The sequence below is a fragment of the Melitaea cinxia genome, chromosome 15 (assembly GCF_905220565.1).
Source record: "Melitaea cinxia chromosome 15, ilMelCinx1.1, whole genome shotgun sequence".
NCBI lineage: Eukaryota > Metazoa > Arthropoda > Insecta > Lepidoptera > Nymphalidae > Melitaea > Melitaea cinxia.
In genome coordinates, this window is record NC_059408.1 from 13,538,138 (window position 1) to 13,562,568 (window position 24,431).

The 24,431-nt window shown below is 36.8% G+C and overlaps 1 protein-coding gene across 1 annotated transcript; it reads right to left on the reverse strand.

Moving 5' to 3' along the window:
• Nucleotides 1-113: 113 nt before the first annotated feature.
• On the reverse strand, nt 114-22,906 carry LOC123660716 (SWI/SNF-related matrix-associated actin-dependent regulator of chromatin subfamily A-like protein 1). The gene is made up of 14 exons (XM_045595763.1): nt 22,487-22,906; nt 20,741-20,856; nt 18,493-18,593; nt 18,011-18,145; nt 17,051-17,156; nt 16,674-16,757; nt 15,909-16,089; nt 15,115-15,265; nt 14,500-14,664; nt 13,716-13,869; nt 12,525-12,656; nt 2,478-2,603; nt 1,086-1,145; nt 114-536 (listed from the first exon to the last, which is right to left on the reverse strand). Exons 1-14 carry the CDS (start codon nt 22,824-22,826, stop codon nt 183-185), a joined length of 2,205 nt encoding a protein of 734 aa, XP_045451719.1. The 5' UTR covers nt 22,827-22,906; the 3' UTR covers nt 114-182.
• Between the last annotated feature and the right edge of the window lie 1,525 nt (nt 22,907-24,431).

Sequence of the window (24,431 nt, forward strand, 5' to 3'; positions counted from 1 at the left end):
AAGACTATTATTAACAGTAATTATGGTAGAGCAGTGTAAAATATTTGTGGAATTAGAAGGAGAGCTATAAATAAGAGTTCCTAGTTGACTACGGGAAAAAATGGAGACTAAAATATTAATATTCATTTTAATTAGTATAACAGGTACAATAAATTATATTCACAAAATATACAATTTCAAAATTAGGTGGTAGCAAACAATTCATTATCATCCAAGTTAGCGAGTAGCTCGTCATCTCTGTCCAAATCTGCGAGTAGCTCGTCGTCTTTGTTCAAATCAGCGTGTAGATCAACATTTTTGTTCAAATCTGCGAGCACTTCGCTATCTTCGACCAAATCAGCGAGTAGTTCGTCAGTTTCGTCGAATTCCATAAAGGAATTCAGCTCTGATTCAGTTTGTTGGCTGCCCGTGGGTTTATTGTCATTGCTCTTAGTTGGTAAAGGAACTTTCTTTATATTGGTACCAGGTATATAATCATTTTTATTCTTGTAGTTGGTTCTTGGTGATAGATATTGTGTGATGTCTGACTGACTTCCCTGAAAAATTAATAATGTATCTATTTGTCTTATCTATAGTAATTATAAAAAGCTGAACGCGCTAATCTCAGGAACTATTGGTTTGAATTGAATTTTTTTGTTGGATTTACCAAGGAAGGCTGTAATTTTCCTAAAATTAACGCGGGCAAGCGCGGGGCACAGCTAGTGATAGTGCGTGTAAGTGCGAAAATTGAATTGTTTCTTAGTTTTGCCTGAAACACTAATTTACTACCTTGGTCATCTAATAAGTATCTGAAAAGAATAGACATGGAACGACTCACAAACCCAAGGCTGAAGTAATGTTTAATGTATATAAAAATCCTTATTGAATTTTGAGGCCCCCTTCAATTTTATGTTCGAAACAAAGTGTCGTAATCAAAAGGTATCGCGTTTTTTTTCATGGGAACCGGGTTTTATTTATTTATTCATTTAAAAATACATTTTTGAGCAACACAATTAGTTTTACATAAAATACTTGATAATAAAGTTATCATGAAAATTAATATTAATTTTATGTTATTAGGACTCGACTCAACAAAATACACCTACCTGATGTGTTAAGGTTGAATTTTCAAATGTTTCTCCACCGAGACCCACGTCATTTAAAACCTGCAACGATAATAATTATTTTTTTTAGAAATTTTAGATGTGGGGAGGTAGTGAAAAGTTGTGGGGAGAGAGCACAAAGTAGTGGCAATGGAGTAGTAAATTGTGGGGAGGGGGAATTCTGTAGTGGAAAAGGAATAATCACAAGTGACTTGTGAGGAGTGAGTAGTTGATAGTGAGTGAGTTTTGGTTAGCAAGCAGTTGGTAAATAGTAATGGGAAAGGAAGAAGTTGATATTGTGTAATGAGTAGTGGGAAGGGAGTAGTAAGTTGTGGGGAGGGAGCAGTAAGTTGTAGAAAGATCAGTTGGTGAGTAGTGGGAAGGGAGTAGTGAGAAGCGGAACGGGCGCGGCCAGCAGTGGGGAGTAGTCAGCAGCGGGGAGGCAGCGGGAGAGTCACTCACGTCGAGCTTCCCCTGCAGCATGGGCCACATGCAGTCGTCGGCCGTGCCGCGCGCCAGCAGGTAGCGCACGCGCACGTGGTAAGCTGTGGGGAGAGAGTAGTGTACTCACGTCGAGCTTCCCCTGCAGCATGGGCCACATGCAGTCGTCGGCCGTGCCGCGCGCCAGCAGGTAGCGCACGTGGTAAGCTGTGGGGAGGGAGTAGTGTACTCACGTCGAGCTTCCCCTGCAGCATGGGCCACATGCAGTCGTCGGCCGTGCCGCGCGCCAGCAGGTAGCGCACGTGGTAAGCTGTGGGGAGGGAGTAGTGTACTCACGTCGAGCTTCCCCTGCAGCATGGGCCACATGCAGTCGTCGGCCGTGCCGCGCGCCAGCAGATAGCGCACGTGGTAAGCTGTGGGGAGGGAGTAGTGTACTCACGTCGAGCTTCCCCTGCAGCATGGGCCACATGCAGTCGTCGGCCGTGCCGCGCGCCAGCAGGTAGCGCACGTGGTAAGCTGTGGGGAGGGAGTAGTGTACTCACGTCGAGCTTCCCCTGCAGCATGGGCCACATGCAGTCGTCGGCCGTGCCGCGCGCCAGCAGGTAGCGCACGTGGTAAGCTGTGGGGAGGGAGTAGTGTACTCACGTCGAGCTTCCCCTGCAGCATGGGCCACATGCAGTCGTCGGCCGTGCCGCGCGCCAGCAGATAGCGCACGTGGTAAGCTGTGGGGAGGGAGTAGTGTACTCACGTCGAGCTTCCCCTGCAGCATGGGCCACATGCAGTCGTCGGCCGTGCCGCGCGCCAGCAGGTAGCGCACGTGGTAAGCTGTGGGGAGGGAGTAGTGTACTCACGTCGAGCTTCCCCTGCAGCATGGGCCACATGCAGTCGTCGGCCGTGCCGCGCGCCAGCAGGTAGCGCACGTGGTAAGCTGTGGGGAGGGAGTAGTGTACTCACGTCGAGCTTCCCCTGCAGCATGGGCCACATGCAGTCGTCGGCCGTGCCGCGCGCCAGTAAGTAGCGCACGCGCACGCGGCCCGCTCGGCCCAGTCGGTGTGCGCGGGACTCCGCCTGCGTCAGGATCTGGCGGCACAGGTGTCCCGTTACGTTTACACTTATTTTTTTTTTTTTACAAGTCATATACATCCACGGGCTTATAAACCCATGTCCTTTTTTTATTCGAAATACATGCAATTTTTATTTTTATTTTTTCTATATTTCAAGGTAGGCGTTACTCAGCAATATCGCTGTTCAAGTCAGACTGTTTTTAATGTCTCCAAAAGAGACGTGAGTCCACCGACCGGTTCTTAATCTAATGTATGGTACAATTTTTTTTTTTTTTTTTTACACTTATTACCCCGCTATACTCCACGATAAATTATCCCAGTAAAAGAACTTATAATCTATATCTATACAAATAAATAAAATTGGATTTTCTGTTTGTAGTATTAAAATAACCGCTTTTTACTAAATTCATATGTTTACACGGTTCATATACCAAAATAACATTTGTTATATTTTTTTTATTTTTTATTTTTTGATTTATTTGGAAAACATAGAGATGGAATTCTTGTGGACCTTGCAGGGACTATCAGATATATTTTCGATAAAAGTAGGGGAGAATCTGTAGCGAACGCAGCCTTACGCTGTCCTGAACGCAGCGTAAGGTTGTCCGACATATTCATTACATATATCGCAATATACAAGAGACATGTAATTAGCTCATAAGTATTAATTAATAAAGTTGTACACTATTATAAATAATTTTTTATTAATCCATCAACAATACATGGCGCAGTCGTACAAGAACCACGAAGCAGGAAAAGTTCAACAAAATTTATAAGCAACAGACATACTTTATAAGCAACACGAGGAATTGGGTGACAAATGGCCGAAGCGGAACATGAAAAAATTAATATGTCGGGCATTGAATATAGACCACCGCCACCACTAAAGATGGATGTGATTGAAAATCTCTGTCCACAATGGATTAGATTCAAGCAGAGTTTTAAGATATTTTTAACAGCGGCAGGTTATGACAGACTCGCGGAAACACGAAAGGCGGCCATTTTATTGAATTGCGTCGGATATCAAGCTCAAGACCTCTACTTCAATATTTTAAAAAAGTCAGAAACCTCTAAATATGAAGATATTATTGTGGCTTTTGATGACTATTTCATTCCGAAGCAAAATGAGGTCTTAGATACATTTCGATTCAACATGCGGGTTCAAGAAGCTGGCGAGCCATTTGATTGTTTTTATTCAAATGTTACCAAGTTAATAAGGAAATGTAATTACGAAAAATTGGAAAGTAGAATTCTGCGGGATAAAATTGTGATTGGATTACACGAGAAAAAATTGCAGCAAAGGCTACTAGAAGTAAAAGATTTAACGCTGGAAAAAGCGGTAGACATCTGCAGGTCGTCTGAACTATCGGAGCAACATGTAAAGCTGATGTCGAGGTCATCCGTGGCGGTTGATGCGGTGCAGAGCAAGCCAGGCGGTGCAGGTGGTCGAAAGATGCATTTCAACAAGTTAAATACAGTTAACCAAGATAAGTATAAAAATAACGTTTATAAATGTTTAAAATGTAATACTCAACATGGCCTTAGGTCATGCCCAGCCTATGGCAAAACATGTTCGTTCTGTAAAAAACCTAACCACTTCAGTGTGGGGTGTAAAAAAAGAAATCGGTCCAATCTATTGACGTTGACAATATGTCAAACGGTAACAATGAGAATGATCTATGACTAGCTAAAGTGCATTCATTAAATATTAATAAAATTAAAGAGTGGTCAGTGATATTACCCGTAGAAAATAAAAAAATTAGGTTTAAGTGTGACACAGGGGCTCAGTGTAATGTATTGTCCTTGTGTGATCTGAAAAACATAGTCGATGATGAAAATCCTTATTGGTCTGAGACTAAAATAAAATTAGAAGTTTTTGGGGGCAGCCAGTTAAACCCATTAGGTAAAACAGTATTAAATGTGTACAATAAAAACAAAATATATAAAACAGAGTTTGTAATATTAAAAGAAAATGTAAAACCTATTTTGGGCCTAAGTTCGTTAATAGAAATGCTAATGCTTAATAATATTAATAGCAGCTGTTCCAATGAGGAAATAAATATAAGCTCAAATAAAAACATGTCTGTCTGCACCACGTTACATGATATTAATAATATTAAGAGCATCATTTCACCTGATGAAAAACATAAAAACATATTAATAAGCAACAATATTGACTTATTTCAGGGAGTGGGTCAATTTGAGGAAGCCTTGGAGCTGCATATACAAACTGGCACAGTGCCAGTGGTGAAGCCACCTCGACGAGTCCCTCAGGCTCTAAGATCTCGTTTAGAAGACAAGCTAAAAACTCTGGAGGATCACCAAATCATTAAAAAGGTAGCTCATCCTAAAAGCTTTGTTAGCAATTTGGTAATAATAGAAAAAAAAGATAAGTCATTACGAATATGTTTGGATCCTAAAGACCTTAATAAAGTACTTGTAAAAGAACATTATTTGATACCCACATATGAGGAAATTATTACAAAATTAACAAATAAGTCAGTGTTCTCAGTTTTAGACTTGTCTGATGGGTTTTATAATATAAAGTTAACTGATTCCTCATCGGATTTATGCACTTTTAGTACACCTTTTGGAACATATAAGTTTTTAAGATTACCATTCGGAGTATCAGTAGCACCGGAAGTTTTTCAACGCTATAGCGAGAAAGCATTTGGCGACATACCAGGTGTGATAGTTTATTGTGATGATTTGTTAATTGCCTCTAAGTCAGAAGCAGAAAATGATGTCATTTTGGCTCAGGTTTTTGAACGTGCTAGAAAATGTAATGTAAAGTTTAATAAAAATAAATTTCAATATAAACTTAAAGAAGTAAAATATTTTGGACATGTGTTCTCTGAAGAAGGCATTAAAATAGACCCAGACAGAATCAAGTCGATAGTAAGTATTAAAAGTCCGGAAAATAAAAAAATGCTACAAATTTTCTTAGGAATGGTCAATTATTTGCGCAAATTTGTACCAAATTTAGCTAATATTATATCCCCGTTAAGAGAATTATTAAAAAAAGAAGTAGAGTGGTTATGGACCGAGATTCATGAAAAATCATTTATAGATATAAAAAATTTTATCACTAAAGCGCCTGTTTTACAAAGCTTTAACAGTAAATTACCCATAGTTATTCAATGTGATGCTTCTAAAGATGGCTTAGGAGGCTGTTTACTACAAAATGGTAAACCAATTAGTTTCATATCTAGAAGTTTAACATCAGCAGAACAAAATTTTTCACAAATAGAAAAAGAACTTCTTAGTGTCGTATGGTCAATAAAGAAATTTCATTATTATATTTATGGTCAAAAATTTACTATATTAAATGATCACAAGCCACTTGAATCACTGTTAAAAAAAAGCATCCATGATATTCCTTCACCTAGGTTGCAAAGACTAAAACTAAAATTATTAAAATACGATCTCGAATTTAAATATTTAAAAGGAAAGCAGATGTTTATAGCAGATCTTTTATCTAGATCACATTTACCAAGTACTGATATAGATGAGTCATACATATATGAAGTTATTCATTGCATAGGGCTTTCACAATATCTACAATGTTCTGAACAGCAAAAGCAACAGTTGATATCTGAAACTAGTAAGGATGAGGAATTATTAAAAATTATAGAGTACAATAGCAACGGTTGGCCAGAAAAAATTAAAAATATACCAGATTATTTAAATTATTATTATAAATTCAAGACTGATATCTCGGTAGATGAAGGGATAGTATTTTTAAATCACAGAATAATAGTACCCAAAAACTTAAGACTAGAATATATCAAAAAGTTACATGAAGGTCATATAGGTATGACAAAAATGAAACAATTAGCAAGAGAATTATATTATTGGCCAAAAATAGACTGTCACTTGGAAAATTTTGTTAGAGAATGTTTTATATGCCAAACATATCAAAATAATAATATAAAAGAGCCATTGTTACCACATAGCATACCAAAATTACCATTTTCTAAACTAGGAGTAGATATATTAGACTTCAGGAGAAAAAACTACTTTGTTTTGTATGATTACTACTCAAAGTGGTTGGATATAAAATTGTTATCGAATAAGTCTGCTGGTAGTATTATTAATAGTTTAATAGATTCATTTTCAAATTTTGGTGTACCATCAGAAATAGTATCGGACCATATACCCTTTGACTCAAGAGAATGTAAACTATTTGCATCGGAATGGGGTTTTAAGTTCACTTATTCTAGCCCACAGTATCCCCAGTCGAACGGAATGGCAGAACGTGCTGTACAAATAGCAAAGAAAATATTATTTAAATGTTATGATGATAACATTGACTATAGAGTAGCATTGTTACAATATAGAAGCAGCCCAGTATCTGGTACACATTTTTCTCCAGCACAATTATTAATGAATAGAAACTTAAAAACTAAATTACCTGTGACAATGCAGTATTTAAAACCTAAAATAAATACTAATGTAGAGTTGGAAATGAGTAAAACGCAAAACAGAAATATTAAAAATTATAATTTACGTAGTAGGAATAGATCAGAATTTTTAATAGGACAAAATGTTTGGTTCAAAAAAGATGTTAATGGAAAAAAATGGCAACAAGGAAAAATAGTGAGTAAAAATAATTTTAGGTCTTACAATGTAAGTGACACAAATGGTGTTACTTATTGTAGAACTTCATATCATATAAGAGCATAAAATGATTTGGTGATGCTTCAGAATAAGTCGAGTGAATGGTTACAAGGTTTCCTCATATAAAAATTTAGATATAAGTACATATTGTGTTGTGTATAATAAAAAATGTAACATGAAAGAAATGTGTCATATAAAACTTTAATTAAGTAAAAAAAAAAAAAAAAAAAAAACATTTGGGGCAGTGTCAATTATAATCAGTTTTTGTTTTTTCTTTTCTGTAATTAGTAATAAGTAAGTACCTAATTAGATCTTTGTTGAGTGTAAATACACATACAATCAACATGTCAATCAATAATCACATTATTGATTGACATATTAATGGTGATCAATAGAAATTGGGAGCTATAATAATATTGTTTTATTTTTTTATATTTTTTTTTCTCTCTTGTATTGTAGTAAAAAAATATTTAGATTTGTCATTTATGTAATAAAAAAGTATACATATATATTTTCTTTTGTAAAAGGGGAAGAAAAGTTGGATACAGTTAATAAGTTTATAAAAATTTTTTTTTAAAAAGGGGAAAGATGTAGCGAACGCAGCCTTACGCTGTCCTGAACGCAGCGTAAGGTTGTCCGACATATTCATTACATATATCGCAATATACAAGAGACATGTAATTAGCTCATAAGTATTAATTAATAAAGTTGTACACTATTATAAATATTTTTTTATTAATCCATCAACAATACATATTTTGTTTTGAGCAATTTTTAGTAAGGTAACAATGTCAGCTACACGACGTCTTTCAAAAAGAGGGAGAAGATGGAATCTCCTAGCTCTAGATTCATAACTAGAATCGTATGTTTTGTATTTAAATTGTATGGGTCTGATGAATCTTTTTTGGATTGACTCTAGCCTATTAATATAAATAAGGTATTGCGGATTCCAAGCAAGTTACAGTCAGTCAAATCTTTTATAGTTCTAAATACCTCCATGTTGCCTGCATACAAAAGAAATTGTGAATTTTGAAAACATGAGCTTATATCATTTATAAAAATGTTAAAGAGAAGGGGTCCCAGCAACGATCCCTGGGGAACACCTGATGGTACATGACACCATGCAGAAGAGAAACCATTAAGAACTACAGCTTGAGATCTATTTTCGATATAAGAAGAAAACCACCTGAAGAGACTGCCATGGATTCCTGCCAAGTAGAGCTTTTCAAGAAGCAAAGAGTGGTCTATACGGTCGAAAGCTTTGCTGTAATAGGTAAATATGGTGTCTACTTGTCCTCCCGAGTTCATACCTTCAAATAAATAATGAACGAATGTCAACAAGTTAGATGCAGTTGACCTGTGCTTTAAAAATCCATGTTGCTCATCAATAAAGAAGTTTGAAAAAAATCGTATACTTGTCTGTAAACAATGCGCTCAAATAGTTTAGCGAATATACATAATTTGGAAATGGGCCTGTAATTTTTAACTTTACATTTACTACCACTTTTAAAAATCGGGGATATGAAAGCGGACTTCCAAATTTTTGGAACTACGCTTTCTGTAATGGAACGCCCAAATAAAAGTGTAAGAGGCTCGGTTAAGGAAGCGGCGCAACGTGAAATGAATAGAGGTGGAATGTTGTCAGAACCCATACCCTTCGTGAGATCGATATCTTTTAGTAATCTTCTTACCTCATCCGGGGATATTATGATATTACATATTGTAGAATTATTAATAACATTAATGATTTTTTACTATGCCTATGTATACTATGAGTTTGTGCAAAAAAATTACTTTCAAAGTTTGTAGAAAAAAGAGAGCAGGCATCTGGTCCTGTGTTATCTGTGTTGTCTGGTCTTGTGATAAAGGAAGGCAATTAGTGGTATTTTTATTATTTTTAATAAAAGACCAAAAGATTTTGGGGTCCTTGCTTATAGAATCTTCTCACTTTTCAATAAACATCCTATAACAACTAACTTAAAGTAGCTTAGCTCTCTTACGAAGCAACGAAAAAGCCTTGTAATCTGCAGTATTGCCATATACCCTATATTTTCGAGAATATTTAGATTTTTCCTTGAGGAGTTTCTTAAGCCTAAGAAGCCTTAAGATAGTTTTATGAGGTATATATTTTTCTATAAGGTCATGGAGGCTTCCATAAAAGCAAGATATCATTCATCCTCCAAGGAATAAAATTTTCTGTCTGTCTGTCTGTTTGTTCCAACTAATCTCTGAAACGACTGGACGGATTTTGACGGGACTTTCACTGGCAGATAGCTGATGTAATAAGGAGTAACTTACGCAACTTTTATTAGATTTTTTATTATAACTACGAACTGAACAGTAACTATTTTGTTAAATTTCACGCAGACGAAGTCGCGGGCACAGCTAGTCCAAGAAATAAATCCCATTGTTTATGTATCTATCAGGTATTACAATTATCTGTTCTGGATCAAAAGTCTATCACATCATATTATAGCTTGGGACACTTATCTATAATCTATAATCTATAATCTATAATCTATAATATATATAAAAGCGAAAGGTCACTCACTCATCACGAAATCTCCGAAACTATAACACCTACAAACTTGAAATTTAGCAGGTAGGTTCCTTATAAGACGTAGGCATCCGCTAAGAACGGATTTTACGAAACTCGACCCCTAAGGGGGTAAAACGGGGGTTGGAAGTTTGTATGAAAGTCCTATGTTTTTGAAGTAAGAGACTTGAATTTTAAAATGTAAGCTCTATAGATGGTGAAAAGGTGTCCAAATAATGTATCTTTAGAAATTAACTCCCTTTTGGGGTTAAAACGGGGGATGGTAGGCTGACTCACTCATCGGGAAATATCCGAAACTATAATAGCTACAAACTTGAAATTTGGCAGGAAGGCTCCTTATAGAGCGTAGACATCCGCTAAGAACTGATTTTACGAAACTCGACTCCTAAGGGGATAAAACGGGGGTTGGGAGTTTGTATGAAAGTCCTATGATTTGAAGTAAGAGACTTGAAATTTAAAATATATGCTCTATAGATGGTGAGGAGGTGTTCAAATAATGCATCGTAATCTATATATAAAACAGAAAGGTCACTAACTCACTCATCACGAGAACTCAAAAACCGCTGGATGGTCTATCCATCCAGGTTGGACAAAGACAAAATTTGGCAGGGAGGTAGATTATAGTTAGCAGACGTTCGCTAAGAACCGATTTTATGATATTCCACTGCTAAGGGGCTTTAATTGGGGTTGATAGTTTGTATGAAACATATACAGTCTGAAAATAAATTTAAAAATGTGGTGTATCTCTATACACCACATTATTATTTACACACATATAGGTTTTATAAAAAATAACTATTAAAATATAAAAATAGTGCCTTTTAAAAAGTTACTCAGTCAAACAAAGTCTCCAAAAGTGTATGTGATCGATTCGCTCAAAATCTGCTGAACGGATTTTCATGCGGTTTCACTATTGGAGAGAGGGCTCCACCATTGGCCAGACGAAGGTTTAGGGAACGGCTAAGCCGATTTTGATAAGAGTTTCACTGGAAGTTTGCCAGGAAAACTTTGTGATACACTGATTTCAATGCGGGCGAAGCCGCGGGCACAGCTAGTTAAAATATATATTTGAAATAATTAGTTTTACTGCACTCCACAACCGACGATTTACAATTTTTTTGTAAAATGTAGGTCTAGCTAGATCAGGATAGCCTGTTTCTTATTATAGTTTTTCAAGCGTAATATGTTTAATATCAAAAATTACGCAACGAAATTTTCGAAAAGATTATATTTATATATTATAGACTAACTTTGGGTTAAAATATTTTTTTAACTGGACACTATTAATTTTAATTGACACAGTTTTACATTTCTGGTAATACCGGCTATTGGATATTGTAATTGCTTATCTAGCTGATCATCAGGCGGATCGTGCTTAGTTTTTCATCATTCATTCAAATGGTGTAAACTAACTTGACGACGCGTTGACGTAGTGGTAACTAGCACTGCTCGTCGCGCTTGCTGTCGCCAATTCGTAACAAATATTATTATTTTCCATGTCTCTTGTGGTCTGGACATTTAACTGTGTATTTAATGTGTTATTCCAGATCCCAGAAACATGAAACAATTCTTTTGGAAGTCGTTAATTAATTTATCTTCTTTAATATAATAAAATCGCGCTAATTTTAGAAGCTAAAGATTACAATTCGAAAAATTGTTCAAGTCGGATAGTCCATTAACCGAGGAAGGCTACAAACTATATAATATTCTAGTATATACGTTTTTTTGTTTATTATTATCATCATTACAGCCTATACAGTCCACTGCTGGACATAGGCCTCCACAAGTTCGCGCCAAAAATGCGTGAACTCATGTGTGTTGCCCATAGTCACCACGCTGGGCAGGCGGGTTGGTGACCCCAGGGCTGGTTGGTTTTTTTGTTGTGGCTGTGTAATGTATAAAGGGAGCCGATAAAGTCCTCGGGGTGTGGCTGTGTAATGTATAAAGGGAGCCGATAAAGTCCTCGGGTTGTGGCTGTGTAATGTATAAAGGGAGCCGATAAAGTCCTCGGGGTGTGACTGTGTAATGTATGAAGGGAGCCGATAAAGTCCTCGGGGTGTGGCTGTGTAATGTATAAAGGGAGCCGATAAAGTCCTCGGGGTGTGACTGTGTAATGTATGAAGGGAGCCGATAAAGTCCCCGGGGTGTGGCTGTGTAATGTATAAAGGGAGCCGATAAAGTCCTCGGGGTGTGGCTGTGTAATATATAACGGGAGCCGATAAAGTCCCCGGGGTGTGGCTGTGTAATGTATAAAGGGAGCCGATAAAGTCCTCGGGGTGTGGCTGTGTAATATATAACGGGAGCCGATAAAGTCCTCGGGGTGTGACTGTGTAATGTATGAAGGGAGCCGATAAAGTCCCCGGGGTGTGGCTGTGTAATGTATAAAGGGAGCCGATAAAGTCCTCGGGGTGTGGCTGTGTAATATATAACGGGAGCCGATAAAGTCCCCGGGGTGTGGCTGTGTAATGTATAAAGGGAGCCGATAAAGTCCTCGGGGTGTGGCTGTGTAATGTATAAAGGGAGCCGATAAAGTCCTCGGGGTGTTGCATGTGTAATGTATAAAGTGAGCCGATAAAGTCCTCGGGTTGTGGCTGTGTAATGTATAAAGGGAGCCGATAAAGTCCTCGGGGTGTGGCTGTGTAATATATAACGGGAGCCGATAAAGTCCCCGGGGTGTGGCTGTGTAATATATAACGGGAGCCGATAAAGTCCCCGGGGTGTGGCTGTGTAATGTATAAAGGGAGCCGATAAAGTCCTCACCCCGGGGTTCCAGTGCAGCTCGGCGAAGAGCACGAGGTCGGCGGCGGTGAGCGTGAGGCCGGCGCCCGCCGCCGTCAGCGACAGCACGCCGCCACGGCACGCCGCGCTGTGCTGGAAGCGCTCCACCAGCTCCTGGGACGGAGCACAGGTTCAGCCTGGACCATCCTCGCTGGGCATGGGCCTCTTGCCCCGTGTAGAAGGTTCGGAGCTTAAGGCTCGATCCACATTACAGTGTCGATCTCAATCTCGTTCTCGGTCCGATCTCGATTAAGTAATACAAGAAACAATAGACGGATCATAGCTGGAGTGTGATTCAATCGGAACTTGACTGTTAGGGAAAGTATGAATACACTGTTTCTTGTTTGATAATACTTGACCAGAAACATTCGTATTGGCCATACAGATGTTTGCTGTGGTCTGGGTGTTTGTGCAGTCCTTGTAAGTCCGACCGTGCCTCGGAGAGCACGTTAAGCAATCGGTCCCGGTTGTTATCATGTACATCTGGATGTCATGTGGACTAAGCTCTGATCCTTCTCCTACATAGGGAAAGAGGCCTATGCCCAGCAGTGGGATGTTAATAGCTGAAATTTTTATTAGTTGGCTGATGTTCTCTAGTTATATGAAATATGTAATAAGAAAAGCAGAAGGACGCTATCTTACCAACTTCCACTATTAGTAAGTTTTAACAGAGAAGCAACTTTAACATCAGATCAAAAATAAATATTGGATCTTTCTACATGTAGTTTTCGTCTGTCTAAGTAAAAAACGTCATTCAAAAATAGAACAGATGGTAATATAAGATATTCAATTAATTATGAGTTAGTTTTATATCGAAACTCTAGTCGATTTAACTTTTGCTTTTGTTTAACATAATTATGTTGATGAATTTTGTTATATTTTAATTAAAAAAGATTGTTGATGATATTGCAATAATTCCTAGATATGCCTCGTTTTGTGTAAGCATGATATTTAGATTTCGTTCAAGTTGACGAACCTTTGAAGCATAGACAACTTATGCTGAAGTGCCCCAAAAATTGTTAAAAATTGCTTTTAATCCAGTTAAAGCAGAGTGTACATTACAAGTATCTGTAATTAACTCATACTCTAATTAAACATTATTTTAGTCGTTAGTGGACATAGCATATATATATACTACCCAATTTCAAGTATAATATGTAAAAAGTAACTCACAGCTCTAATATTAGTAGGTGTAGATCCGACAATGCAAATGTAGTTTGTGTTCATTTCGTCAAGAGTGCTACAGATAGCGTTTATCATATTCCGGTGATGAGCGAATACCAGGAACTTGCTGTCGTTCTCCTTCAGCAACTGCTTGATATATTTACTATAAAACCAAATAAATATATAATATCTATAAATATTTTTTCATACATCTAGATCGAAAACCAAGCGTACAGTTCACCAGATAGTATGCGATTATCAAAGTCTATAGAAACATGCAAAACCAGAAGCATCGCAAGCGCATTGCCGACCCTTAATCACCACAGGAACACAATACTGCTTGAGAGCAGAGAGTAAGGTAACCAGAGCTCCTGGCAGGATTGAAGGTAGTAGGGTCGGCAACGCGCTTGCAATGCTGCTGGTGTTGCAGGTGTCTATAGGCAATGATAATCACTTACCTTCGGGTGAGCCGTAAGCTTGATTGCCGACCTAGTTGTATAAAAAAAAGATCCGACGGTCAATTTTCAGATATTACTGATATTAAATGTTACTAACTTCAGTTATTTTCTGATGGCCGATTCTTAGGTATATTGTAGAAAATATGGAATTGATACTGCCAGACACCTTCTATCCACAGTATTTATTGCCAGATAATATTTTAAGTGTATATTTAAATACTTACAAAACATTTGAGCACTTCCTTACATTACATTTTAAATTTTTAAGTATCATCAATATATCGAACAACGCTTTAGTTTAGATATTTAATACTTCAAAACATAGCATTATGTACCATATAGCTGGAATTTTCACTTCTGCTGATTTACTGAAGAAAGTAATCAGAGCTGCGTGTTTTTCTGTGGACCGGGTGCTTTGATAGTTTTTCGCCATTTGCGTCAATCCTTGTTGATCTTCGTTGGTGAACTGGAGGAGTGATTCATCTAATAACACTGTTTCCCTGTAAAATACATAATATTTTCAACGCCATTTTTTTCTGAGGAATCTTACAAATAATTTTGATATTGACACATTATCTTTTCTTTTCTACAATATATATATAATCTATCTAGATAGAAATATACATCAAGCTACAGTATGAATTATAATTTATTATTCCTATTAAAGATGAAAGAGATATGCAAAAAAAAGTTTTCAAATCTAATGTTCAGTGTTTCTCAATCTCTTTTGTTTCCAACATTTCACAGTTCTCGCTTGTTTTATAACATACAATTTTATTATTGCAAATATCATTTACTCTAGTACTTAGTCAAATCTGCATTAATATTAAGGGACTATGCAACAAGAATTCAATTTAAGCTCACAATCATGGGTCAGCATTAAATTTTTATTTAGGTTAAACTTGTAAATGAGTTACAAAATACGCTTATGTCTGTAAGCAAGGTTCTACCTTGTTTTTTCTTCAAGTTTCGTCAGGACTTCGTCCTTAGTACGTCGTATGAGGAATCTCTTCTGCAATATAATTTGAAGTTCAGGTAAGTTCGACTGGCCCGTCATGTCCCAACCAAAACTTGTCTGTTTCCCAGCGCAATAACGTTTACCTAAAAATTAAATATAACCAGGTCATTCCATTTGTAGCATTTGGTATTACTTTGTAAGTATCTCGAAATAATAGATTGGCGTGGTAAGTTTTGATTGGCTTTAATATTAATTTTTATGGCTTTTTACTTTAATAAGTCTTGGTCATGCACTAAAGGATGTAGTTCTCCAAGCCAATGAACAAACTACAAAGATATAAATCGACAATAAATAATATCTTTGACATACACAAATAATACACATCAAAATCAAAATAGCTTTATTCGCGCATCAGCCTGTTATATCTCACTGCTGGGCATAAGCCTCTTTCCCCACGTAGGAGAAGGATCAGAGCTGAATCCACCACGCTGCACCAATGTGGGTTGGCGGATATATTCCCTATTATGAGTAAAAATCGCTATCAGGTGTACGTGATAACAAACGGATCCGACCGCTTAACGTGCTCTCCGAAGCAGGGAGACCCACAAGGACTGTACAAACATACAGACCATGAAAAAAAAACCACGCGCTTGCGATACTTCTGGTCTGGTTGTAGACGCATGGTCTGTAAGTTACGGTAATCGCTTACCATCAGCTGAGCCGTACGCTTGTTTGCCGAACTAGTTGTATGATAAAAAAAAGAGGTGAAGAGGGTTGGGCACTGACCGTAATCCGTGAAGGAAGGAAAGAGGCGAGGATCGATGAGCGCCAGCTGTGTGTACAGTTCCGCGGGGCGACTGAGGGCCGGTGTACCACTCAGTAGTATTACCCTCGAAGCACTTCGCCCAACGCGTGCTAAAGCCACTGTACACTGGGCCTTGTGAGATTTCAGGTTGTGCGACTCGTCCTGAAAAAAGGTTCTCATAATCTCTAATATATAAACACCTTTGCAGAACAAAGTTCCTGTAGAACAAGAGGGACACAGCGCGCGTCCCCCGAATCCTGCAATAGGGACTTACAAGCGGGTGAATAGGGGAAACGTTAGCGAAAGTTTGAGAGGCGATTCCTGTTCTATCATAAATAATCAAAAAATGAATGAGTGGTACTCGATAAAATAGCCAGCAAATATGTTCCAATTACCTATATACTTATATATAGTATGGTAGCATAGTTTTAACAAGTAGTATAGAAAAAAGAAATAGTTAAATAGATTAAGTAAAATAAAATTGTAACTTAGAAAAATGTAGAATAGATTTAAATAAAAATAAATTTAAGCAACATTGTATTTCGTTCTTTGTAGACTAAGAACTTGTACAACATATATACGAGTGTGACTAGCTGACCTGACGAACTTCGTACCACTATTCCTAAGTATAATAACTACATTATATATAGATTATTAACAAAAAAAAAACAAAAAAAAAAAAATAAAGAACTAAATTTGTCTCACATCCGTTTAATATATTTGAAATTTTGTAAAATACTACTCACGACAATAATTACTCCAAACTTCTTACTCTGCAACAATTCCTTATGCATACTCGCTATCTTAAAGCTAACTATTACAACTTCAGTCTGCAAGAAAAAAAAATATTGTGACATATCAAACAAATGTAAACTTACCAAATTCAACATCCAAATTATTTTAAAATACCTTAAAAAAAAAACTTAAATAAAATAAAGTATAAATATATTTTTTTGTTTCCTTTTTTTGAAATCATATTTTCAATTGAACTTCACTGCATTTTATTAAACAAAAGTTGTTATAAAAAGCAGTTTCAATCAGTCAATTTTATTAAATAGTTGTTATAGTTTTATTTTTTATTTTTTTACACCTAACAGTAATAGACTAAATAAAAATTATGAACCTGTTTATCAGCCACAAGTTGACTATCCTGACTACTCGTTAGTGTCACTATATTCATCATAGGAACAGACGGCAACAATTCATGTATTTTGCTTTGCCAAGTTTCTCTGCGAACAAGTTATATTAATTTTTAGCCGACTTAAAAAAAGGAGGAGGTAACTCAATTCGACCGTATATTTTTTTTATGTTCAGGAATAACTTCGTGGTTTATAAACTGATTTTGATTAAAAAAAAATTGTTGGAAAGTAGATATCCCAGGTTCGTACCATGATAAGGAAACCAGGATCTGATGATGGGATCCCGGAGAAATCGAGGGGAAACCCTTGAAAGTCCGCATAACTTTTTACTGGGCGAATCGATTTTGATGATTTTTAATTTAATCGAAAGCCTATGTTTATCATGTGGTCACATTTAAATTTCATTGAGATCTTGTTGCAACTTTTGGAGTAATCTTTGATAATGCGTATTTACTTGTCTATTTTTTCGTCTACCTACGTTGTACCTATTACTTGTCGATGTAATTGAAGTCGGTTTTTTTCGTTAGCTAGCAAACACAATTAAGTATTATTTTATATATTTATATAACTAAAACGGCAAACAAGCTTACGGCTGACCTGATGGTAAGCAATTACCATAGCTTATAGACGTCTGTAACACCAGAAGCATCTCAAGCGCGTTGCCAAAACCATCACCAATCTCCCCCCCCCCCCCTCCCCCTCCTCCATGAGCTTTGGTCACCTTACTCACCAACAGGAACACAACACTCCTTAAAATATATATTGTTTAGCTGTGAATTCAGTAAGTGCGAGGTACTACCCCAATCGGGCTGCTCCATATGTTGAGCAGAAAATCCTGCTGCCCTACCTCAGTTAAAATGTATAAACAATAATGTAGTTATATAAAAATAATTTAGTGGTGGTCACGAGCGGAAATCTTGTAACAGATAAAATATGGTAGTTACCTCATAGAAGATGTTGTGACAATTAGTAAAGGCCAGTCGTTCCTGTAATAACTAGCAACAGCGAGAGCTTGAAATGTTTTCCCGAGGCCCATGTCATCTGCTATCATACAGCGCCCGCGCCTGGCTATGGCAAACCTGAGTATTTCAATAAAATTATTTAAAAAGCTTTTTTTTTTGTTCGACTACGATTAAGATAGTAAAAAGTGACAAAATTATCGCAATGTTAGCACTGGGATGCCTCTTAGCAGCCAGAAAACAAAAATTTGTTAAATTGTATAATTCATGTACGCTGTATTAATAATTAAATAATAATAATAAAGAAACGTTTCACACTCAACGGCCCCCAGTAGGATTTTCTTCTGTGTCGGGGATCCGGAAACACACACAATACACATGCACAAACACCCAGACCACGACAAACGTCTATGGAAACAACAAAACACAGAGTGCGTAATTATTGTACTACTCAAAAACATAGGTACCGTACTCCATACTCCTGGAATGGCATTAGTTTATCTCGAAGTGTTTTTTCTATTGGCGACAGGTCCACATTATCTGGGTGCATTATGGGGGTGTTAATTATCTGAAATCATACATTTAGATTATCGTAATTGTGAAAAACATATTCTAACTACTCGAGTTTAACACAACCCGAAATTATTTTAAATCTACACTATGGACCGAAATACATTTTTGATTAATTCAATATTAATTTAAATTACACTGCTGCTTTCTGACACGTGGGTGGAGGTTAACTGTGGTCACTTATCATAGCGGGTCTCCGTGATACGTGGCTCCGCAGAAACTCCCGGGACGATCAATCGCCAGTCTGTCGAGTTCAGATGTCCAAGGGCCACGACCCATCTCCATCACGATGTCAGCCGGGGTTAAAAAAATTTTGCTCGGCCGGAGAGAAGAATCCCGATCCTGATCCGTGCTCGTAGATGTTGGGGTCCTGGCAGCCAAAATCCTGCCACGCGGTATCACCGGTAACAACGGCACCACACGTGTCCGCCACGCTAAGGACCCCAACAAAATCGCACCCTGAACCTGACCGAAGCTGAAGACCAAGGAAAAAGGAAGGAGCCACACAGCACCAGCGCTCATATAGTACTGAGCCTAATCTACCCGCGAATCCCACCAACAACTGCTTACGCAGCCCAAACACACGAAACACGCTAATAGCGAAACGCCTAGCAATGAAGAATAGCAACTCGACGAACGAAATAATTGTTAAGAGAATGAACAAGGAATAAAAACATACGTTACAACGTAATAAACTACTCTCACGTTAACATCATGAACAAACTAAACTTCCTTGACAGTGACAGTCCTCGAGCCGACTCCAGAAATCTAAATATGCAGTTAAAACACGCGACGAATGATGGAACGGACGAATGGTCTGAACAAAGCTAATGCACATTTTAAATGAGTCGGGAAATGAGCAAATGGCACCTGGTGTTAAATGGCTATAGCCATTCATGGAAATTTGCAATTTCTATCTTCAGCCTATCGCAGTCCACTACTGAACATAGGCCTACCCAAGTTCGCGCCAAAAATGGCGTGAACTCTTGCGCTGAGCAGAAATGAAAATGAGAATGGCGCTGGGCAGGCGGGTTAGTGACCTATGAATGAATATGGAAGATTCAGTTATAATGTTTCGTCATATTATAAGTTATAAGAGAATATCGATTGCAAAAAAGTCGATAGGGACAAAAAAAATTTTTTTTTAAAGCATGATTATTTAATCAAGTGGTCGCCTAGTGGTCGAAATTCGACCATAATTAATTTAAATTGTAACTTTGAACATTATTAAGGTTCAGTTGTGAAAGACTATACTTCTATAATACTAAACAAAAGAGTTTATATACATGGTGTGTGTAATGTTTTTTTTTTTATTAATTCAATGTATTTTTTATGCATTATTAAAAAAAAAAAATATTACCATTCTACACTCCTTCTCTATACAAACTATAAGTGAGCGAAAGTTCATACTCCTCAGTCTGTGCAATTTTATGTAAAAAGGAATTCAAAGTTTTTGCTTCACGTGTTAATATTAGTCTGTTCAACGAGAAGAGATACCAAATGTAAACAAAGCCATTTTTTCGTAGCGACGACGGAACAAACAAAATATAGTCTATCTCTTCCTCTCTTGTTTGTTTGCTATCTGCTGCATGTCTCTCTGCAAGGTCGAACGATATTTTAACTGGTCTTGAAAAGAAGCGGACCGCGGACGGCCCTTTGATTTTATATTATTTATTTTTATTTCATTCTGTGTCCTGAAGCGCTGGGGGTGATTTTCATATTTTGATAATTATTATTTAAGAAGTATCAAATCTTATATACATAATTGTATTTAATTATATATCAAATTCAATAATTATCAAAATATAAATATATTTTACATTTTAAAAAAATTGTGTAAGTAAAAAAAAATGTTACAAAACCCTACATAGTTGAATGACCTCGCATTTGGTTTGTTTACATTTGGTATGTCGGCTCGTTGAACGCATTATAGTTAATATATAGAGATACATACTTTATTAATATAGAAATGTCTCCTTAAAATCAAATTGAATAAAACGATACTATAACATCTTTTTAAAAATAAAAAATTAAAATTAAAAGTTTAGTTTACACACAATTCTTGTTATTTATTTAATAATATGCAGTAGATTCCCTGATATAAAAAGATAAACAGTTTAAAAAAAAAATAATAAAAAATATTACCTTTAATACATAAGCTGGCAAAGGACCAATAACTACATGTGGAACAAGAGATGAAACTTTGTTCATGAAGTCTGTATAGTCTTTTACTGAGAAATTCCATAATTTAGAATTTGAATCTATGGACAAAAGATTTAATCTCTTACAAACAACCCATTAACTGTTACTATGCGACTTCAAAAAGGAGGTTCTCAATTTGACTTAGTATTTATTTTTTGTATGCTTGTAACATTATTACTCTACCAATTATGAATTAATTTTATTAGATTATTCTTTTTTTCTTTTTTTTTTTGTAAAATAGGTCTTGTTACAGCTGTAATCCTATATAAATTTTATGGCAGTTCGATGGATTGGAATGTTTTGAAAATAAATAAAAAAATGTAAATTGAAGGTCATTTTTTGGTAAAGCTTTAGATTAGGTAAAACCGAATTTCGGGACCGTGGGGGGATGGGGGGGAGAGGGTGGGGAACGCTACCCCTGGTACCACTGTCACACCTCGGAACCCCATGGTTATGGAGATATCCATGGTTAAAGTTTTGAGGTTAGAAGAAGAATTTCGAAAGTTAGAGGAGCGCTTGGCTCCGGCGCTACGGGAAGTGCAGCCCTTCCGCCCTTGCGTGCGAAAGCACGCTCACTCATGCTCCGTTCCTCAGCCGCTCCTCTACGCATTCGTTCGCGCGCTTTCGCACGGCGGGCGAGGGCTGCCCTCCCTTCGCGCCTCCGCGGCACAAAAAAAAACACTCTAGGGGTAGGACAGACCAAGACCACGTGGACAGTGGGGTGCTCCGATTCGGTTTTGGGTATTTTTCGAATTTCTAAACCTATATTCTAGCACGCAATGTTACTAATTTTATTAGAATATTATGTCTGACGCGTTATTTTGTTTAAAAGTGTCGATTTGTCACACAATGCAAACAGTACGAGCTCAAAGGTATTATAATAGCTTTAAATTCTTCTTCTAACCTCAAAACTTTAACCATGGATATCTCCATAACCATGGGATTTTGAGGTATGACAGTGTTACCTTGTATAGATTCCCCTACACCCTCCACCCTCCACACCCAAAAACCCCATAATTCGGTTTTTTTTTGTACGGAGCATGAGTGAGCGTGCTTTCGCACGCAAGGGCTGCACTTCCCGTAGCGCCGGAGCCAAGCGTTCCTCTAACTTTCGAAATTCTTCTTCTAACCTCAAAACTTTAACCATGGATATCTCCATAACCATGGGGTTCCGAGGTGTGACAGTGGTACCAGGGGTAGCGTTTCCCACCCTCTCCCCCCCCCATCCCCCCACGGTCCCGAAATTCGGTTTTACCTAATCTAGATCTTAGCCCATTTTTTTTTTGTTTTAGAAGAATATACACACTTATTTTATTCAGGCTAATCACAATATAGTAGAAATTTTAAATAAAAAAAAAAATAAAAATAAAAATAGCTAATGCATTAATACCTACAGTTTTTAATTCTAAATTTAATCACATAATATGATTATTTTAGGATGGAAAAGTAACAAATATCCATCCATTTATGTTAGATAGACCATTTCAAAAACTTTTATTTCAGTATAAATTGTAGTAGATATTTATTTTGGATTGTATCTATGAAGGTTCTTCTCACTTTGCACAAAACTAATAATAGTCAAATTTTTTTGTAAGTACTCCATAAAAAAAATAGTTTTAAAACTTTATTATTGAATTAGATAAATTTATTTACTTTTTACTTTTTTTGATTTTTGACAATAAAACTTACCATAACTTTTAGAATGTATTGTCTTGAAGATATTTATTAGAGGTGTACAAAACTCTGATGGGTTGACCTCAAATCTGTCTTCAGAAATTAAGTAAGTAGTGCCAGTGACAACACTTGTTATGGGAATGGAAGAATTTCCATTTGATCGTTTGCTACTATCTGGCTTTGCATAAGGTTGAAATCCTGGGCTAGATTTCACAATTCCTACACTAGACTTTAAAGGTAAAAATGTATTGGCAATTGAATCATTGTTATGATTCGATTGACTCAAAATCTTTTCTTGCCTTTTTCTAATAGCTGCTAATCGTTTTCTTTCAATTTCTTCTTTAGAACAAGACATCCTTATATATTCCTCGATAAATCACGACAGTAATATTAAATAAAGGCACATAATATCAACAAGACGTTGCGCACTTCCACAGGTGATTGTGTTTTTATTTTATAATTCCAGATTAGTATATTATTGTAGTTATAAAATATTTTCATTGGCGATAGTTTTCTAAGAACTTATTAATCATATTTAAATTTATAATTACTACCTATAAAGACTTATTCACTTATTAAACATTGATTAAATCGCTAACACAAATACAAGTATCAATCAGTTTGTTTGAATTAAATTGAGTTTGACGTAGGTAACGACGTGTGACATGTGAGTAGTGTGCTGGTAGTGTGACATAAGTCAAACTTGTCAATAATATTAGGACATGATTAGGACCATATTAGGACAAAATTGCTTAATGTTCGAAATTTACAACTAGACTAGTGCCGATAATTTTAGTAGGATGAAACCCATTCTAAAAGGAAGAAAATACGACGAAAATGGAAGGAAAAATAAATTACGGGCGATCTGGGATTGTGAAGTGGTAGGGAAAAAAGTTAAATGGCAAAGTTTTAGGTAATAAAAAGATCTACAACTTTTGTATTCACGCTTTTTGCGCATAACCTCCAAATTCACGTAAATAATTCAAAAAACCAAGTTTTTGGTTTTTTATTTTTCTTATACAAAAAAAATTACGAGGTGAAAACTTACCTGTATAAATAACTTATATTAAGCAGATAAGATGGTGCTGTTGAGTATGTCAATATGCGAAATTAGAAAGTTACAATCTGTAAAGGATATGCTAGGCAGCAAGGCCTAAGATACCATCCTAAGAAAAGTGAGTTGTTAGTCTTTATAGGAAAAAAATAAAAGTCCAACATGTGTCCCTCCTGTTCAACTTAGTGGTACACTTTTACAGAGAGTAACTGAATTTAAATATATGGGACACATTGTTGCTGAAAATTTAAAAGATGACAAAGACATGGAAAGAGAACGTAGGGCGTTGGCTGTAAGGGCCAATATGTTGGACTGACGGTTTGCTGGTTGTTCCAGTACCTGTTAAAATTACACTATTTAAGACTTACTGCTAAACATTCTACAGCAGCCTTTGGGCTAGCTGTACCCAAAGAGCGGCACACATCCTGCGAGTTCAATACAATAATACAGAGGGTTAGGGTAAGCACCAACAGCATCCTGAAGCTATTTGCAGAAAGATTCGATGGGCCGACCATGGGGAGGTTTATCAAGTTACATGTACAAAATGTGACTGAATCAATCTCCCTGTGGGAGCTATTTATTTATTTTTTGTTTGTATTTTTTGATGTGATAACGTCTAATAGATCGATGAACGCCCGCTGCGTGCACAAAAAACGATGACTCATTTTAGCGTTACGCTCATTGTCCCGATACGGTCATTGTACGCTTGTGCCGCATCTATTTCTCTTCCACACGATTGGCCTATGCATCCGAGGAGACGTTTTGTTACGACGTTGTCACGATGTCACCTTAACCTTAAACTGTCGTCCGTAAACCAACTTTACAGAGATCCAATTTTTATAGTTTTTTATTACTGAATTAAACTAGATTCAATATCGACATCGGTAGCTTGATAGTACCATCGTT

Bases quoted from the DNA above. Each gene is read 5' to 3' on its own strand.
- LOC123660716 (XM_045595763.1), bottom strand. From the start codon at position 22,826: ATGTCTTGTTCTAAAGAAGAAATTGAAAGAAAACGATTAGCAGCTATT. The intron at 15,266-15,908 runs GTCAGTGCCCAA...TTTAATTTTTAG, and splicing joins TCCTTCCTTCACGGATTACG to GTAAACGTTATTGCGCTGGG. The intron at 1,146-2,477 runs GTGAGTACACTA...TTATCGTTGCAG, and splicing joins TGCTGCAGGGGAAGCTCGAC to GTTTTAAATGACGTGGGTCT.